General features: G+C 49.9%; 1 protein-coding gene across 2 annotated transcripts in view; it reads right to left on the reverse strand.

Moving 5' to 3' along the window:
• The window catches only part of LOC106819666 (bifunctional glutamate/proline--tRNA ligase-like), a 32389-nt gene that overhangs the window by 1560 nt on the left and 26032 nt on the right, over positions 1–4797 (reverse strand). For both annotated transcript variants that reach the window (XM_014824266.1, XM_014824274.1), the window contains exons 16-20: positions 3839–3940; positions 3247–3402; positions 2423–2617; positions 1124–1303; positions 303–463 (exon numbers count right to left, since the gene is read on the reverse strand). In XM_014824266.1, the coding sequence (XP_014679752.1) occupies positions 303–463; positions 1124–1303; positions 2423–2617; positions 3247–3402; positions 3839–3940 (794 nt within the window). The remainder of the gene's footprint in view (positions 1–302; positions 464–1123; positions 1304–2422; positions 2618–3246; positions 3403–3838; positions 3941–4797) is intronic.

Below are 4797 nucleotides of genomic sequence, written 5' to 3' on the forward strand. Positions count from 1 at the left end.
GATTATTTACTTCTGATAATAATAATTATACTAATAAATAATAATTCAATAATATTTTAATATAATAACATGTTACATAATAATATATGATAGATATAGATTTCGGGAGTAGCCCATGATGTATGAACTCGTGAATATACGACATAATGTATAGATCACAGGGAAGCACAGCGGATCTGTGCCCCACAGAGCCGGGCCGGGCCGGGCATCCGCTACGTACACTCGTCAACAGGCCTGTGAGGTCGACGCGCGCACGAAATGCTTTTCGTCCCCTCTCGCTGCCGCGCCGCGCTGCAACTCACTTGTCGAACATGTCCTTGTGTACGGTCTCAAGCAAGTCCTTGACCGACTGCACGACGTCTCCCTCGGCGATCGTCGCCTTCGTCCCGCGGTCTCGCCTCACCGCCACCAGCTGGCTCTGCTTCACGTCGCGCGGACCAACCTCGAGGCGCAGTGGCACCCCCTGGTGGCAACAATCAAAGGTAAATCAATCGTGACGCGGGCGTGGGATGGCGCGGGTCTCACGCGTGCCGCGAGGAAACCCTGTGGGAAAGTCCCGCGGGTCGTAAACCGTGTGCTCTTCCGTGGTTCGAAGTGCAAACAGGAGAATCCCTTGGGCACGGTAAACCTCGTGGGTCGGAAACGTATAAATTTTTACGTGGTTAGCAGAGCATTTTGTCGGTCGTCAAAGATGGAAAGAATCTCGTTGATACGGGAAAAAGCCGACTTTACGTGGATGGTAACACAACCAGAGAATTACTCTACGGAAACCTCTCGAGTGGGAAAGAAACTGCCAACGTTCTCAAACGGAAAATTTCGCGCGAGCAAACAAAACTCCGCATGCACGGTGGAAAACCGATTTCACGCTGTTGGTACTACAAACGTAGAATTCTACGCGCGCGATCGGAAACTCGTGGGCAGTGAAAAACGAACGCGACACCCTCCCCTCTCCCCCGCCCAACCTCCACGTCCCTCCCCGCCCGAACTCCACGTCCCTCCCCGCCCAACCTCCACGTCCCTCCCCGCCCAACCTCCACGTCCCTCCCCACCCAAAACCCTCCACGTCCCTCCTCGCCCAAACTCCCTGTCCCGTCTCCGCCCGTACACCTTCGGGCTTCCCCACCTTCAGCTCCCAGTGGTTGAACTTCCATCCAGGTGAGTAGTTGTCGCGCAGGTCGCCGCGGACGCGCACCGCCTGGCATGCGCTGCAGCCGCCGCACGTACTCCTCACACTTGTCGAGCAGACCGGGGCCTTCTCAGCCTCCGGCAGCGTGACCGTGATGCCGCAGGGAATCACGACGACCTGAGAGAGAGTGACAGACAGGTGACCCGGGTCGTGTCTCACTTGTGTCTCTGGTGGTTCTCTCGGTTCACGCAGTGAAGAAACAGGAGAGAGAGAGAGAGTTGAGACGAGAGTTGTCAGAGGCAGAGACCAGAGTGCGAGAGGCGCGACGAGAGAGATGGAGAGCCGAGGAGGGTCACATCGAGACGAGATTCCGAGGGAAAGTTACCAGAGATGAGAGCAGATGCTGATGCAGAGCAGAGAGTGAGTTATGTAAGAAGAGAGAGACGCATGAGTTATGAAGAGAGAGAGGGAGGGAGGGAGGAGGGAGGCGGAGGGAGGGATGGGAGGAGGGAGGGCAGCGGATCGGGGGGAGATGAGAGAACGACGACAGAGGAGACGAGCAGAGAGAAGCAGAGAAGAGAGAGAGGCAGAGGAGATCGAGGAGAGACGAGAGAGGGAAGGAGAGAGACGGGAGAGAAAGGCAGAGCGACGAGAGAGAGAAATCTAGACAGAAAGAGAGCGAGAGAGAGGACGAGAGAGAAGAGAGAGATGAGAGAGAGAGACCTAGACCGAAGAGAGACGGCCGTCCGCGCGCCTGCTAGACGACCCTTCCATTCCGCCTCTCGGCCCCCTCTCATTCCTCACCTATCGGAGAGAGAGAAGGGAGAGGAGGAGGAGAGGGAGAGAGGGACGAGAGGCGAGAGAGAGAGAGAGAAAGAGAGAGCGAGCGAGCGAGCGAGCGTGCGAGTGAGTGATGAAGAGAAAGAGAGTAAATCATGAAAAGAGAGAAAGAGAGTGATGGAGAGAGGGGAGAGAGTGATGGAGAGTGATGGAGAGAGGGGAGAGAGTGAGGGAGAGTGATGGAGAGAGGGGAGAAGAGTGAGGGCGAAGGGGAGAAAGAGAAGGAGAGTGATGGAGAGAGGGGAGAAGAGTGAGGGCGAGGGGGAGAGAAAGAGAGAGAAACATAGAGAGCAAGAGAGGGAGAGAGTGAGACACAGAGAGTGAGAGAGAGAGGGGTGAGACAATCGCTGGGAAACAATTCACACCTTACGTAATACATCTCGTTCGCTCCCCGACACCCCCCAATCACCGGGACACGCGACGATGTCCAATTCCGTCCGCCGTGCACGCGCGTACCTGTATGCAGGCGACCCTAGGTGGCAGCACGAGTCCTTGATTGTCTCCGTGCACCATGCACATGACGCCGATGGTACGCGTCGTGATGCCCCACGAGTTCTGGTAAACGTAGGCCTTCTCCTGCGTGTCCGGATGCTCATAGACAATCTCAAACATCTTCGAGAAGTTCTGACCCAGGTGGTGAGATGTCGCACCCTGTAATTCACCGCATATAATAATAATGTAATGTCATTTTATTATATTATATTAATTAATATTATCAATTAATTTAACACGATTCAATTCGGATTAATGTGGATTTTGCCGCATGCAAGCAATATATTCCTTTTACTTCGATTTGACATGCGGCACTCGCCCTTATGTCATTAGATTGCATCGGTTCTGTTAGTTCTCACTGTTTAGCTTTCACTCAAGCAAATCAGTTCACTGCAAGTTTACATTAACCTAATTTCCGATTCCACCACAAGCGTTCACTCCAGTTACGAACTCGTATGTAAGAGTCAATCGAGGGCAATGCCAAAGATAGCCTTTACAGACAAGTAACCATTATACGGCTGGTTTCAGCGCAAAAATGCCTTTCAACGGAAACGCCCTAAGTGTCCCTCACATACGGGCGCATCCATTCTATAGAGGTAACCGCCAAATAAGTTAGACAGACTCTTTAATCATGTTAATGTACATTCAAAGAGGATTTCTTCAAATCCCTCGAATGCCTTTCGAACTCGTGCTTAAAACAAAGCGAAAGAAGGACGTGCCGACACATAACATGCACCGAGTCACCTCCACTGCATCTGGATCTTCAGGTTTTCGCCATGGGTTCGTACCTGGATCGCGCGTCCGTTGGCCGAGACGTAGGCCTCGACTGTCGTCGTGAAGTCGGCGCCGGCAAACTTCTCCTTCTCGGTCTTGCGACCGCGGATGACGGGAATCGCGAGTAGCTCCTCGTAGATGTACGCGTAGCGATCGAGAATCGTGTGCACCTGCGGGTACGTCACAAACACTGACCGACTGACCAAATGACAGATTGAATGACCGACTGACTGATTACTGGCCGACTGGCTTGCTCATTGACCCTCGCTGGCTAACTCACTCTCTCTCTCACACACTCTCACTCACTACACTCTACTTGTTTAATTGATCACTCACTCACACCCATATGCCCCTTCATGTGGAAAGCTTGCACATTTTATTTTGAGGCACTGCACACCAAACAGTAAAAGTTCCTTTAAAGTCCTAGTAAACAACTGACATCTGATGATAAATAAGATGCTCTGCAGTCGAAACCCATTTTGCCGCAGGACGGTACACACAGTCATCAATACATATACAACAGATCGTTTGCAGACCAGTTAATCAATAACGATAACTAATAATCGATCATCGATAAAAAACGGGAAAATTTCCTGCCGCGCTCACCTCATCGGTGGCCTCCTTCAGCGTGGCATGGGCAGTGTGTCCCTCCTGCCAGAGAAACTCTCTCGTTCTCAGGAACGGCTGAGGGTGCTTGAACTCCCACCTCTGCACAGAACACAAATAAACGGTGATGACAATTAACTGGGCGTCACGTATCTTCTTCTCATTCCATATGTAGCTAGTTGCCCGAATTTTTCCCGTTACAGCCAAGTCTGATTAACTCGGATTCCCTTCGCGCGATTTCACCGACACATTTTGTTCATCGAGGAACGGTTTTCTCTATTACACAGAAAAATTTCAGTTTCACAAGACCCACGTTCACATGCAACAGGTACTAGAAGCAGAGCAAGCAAAAATCACGTAAGTTTCAGCTAACACCACGATTACCAGGGATTCATCAAGAACTGTACATTATATACAATTAATAAACACAGTGTGCTTCACGAGTCATCTACTGTATATCAGATGTACATATCTGTATATAATCATTAATATTTTTAGAATGTTGATATACCTGGAACCATTGTCAGAAACATAATTAGTCTTAACATTACTCTGAACATGAACTTTTCTCATAGACTGGATCTCTACACAACTGCGTATGAGAAACTCGTAACTTTTCCGTGTTTCTGTCAACGGTCTACGAGAAAGTCGTACGATTAATGTCAAGACTAATTTTGTTTCTGACAATGGCACAAAGTCTATCAATATCCTAAAAATATTAATGATTGATTATATACAGATATATACATCTGATATTTTGTTGACTAATTTTGTTCACGGCAACGATACCCTACAAGGAAAATATGTTAGATCTTTCATTGAAACCGTGACCCGACACACAGCAAGCAACAGACTGCCCTCCAGCACAGATTGCAAACGACACCGGACAGACGCTGGCCCTGCGGGCGCTCCGCTTGTTTATGGATATTGATAGACCATTTGCACAACATCTGTCGGCA

Source organism: Priapulus caudatus, unplaced genomic scaffold (genome assembly GCF_000485595.1).
Source record: "Priapulus caudatus unplaced genomic scaffold, Priapulus_caudatus-5.0.1 Scaffold39, whole genome shotgun sequence".
NCBI classification, from domain to species: domain Eukaryota; kingdom Metazoa; phylum Priapulida; class Priapulimorpha; order Priapulimorphida; family Priapulidae; genus Priapulus; species Priapulus caudatus.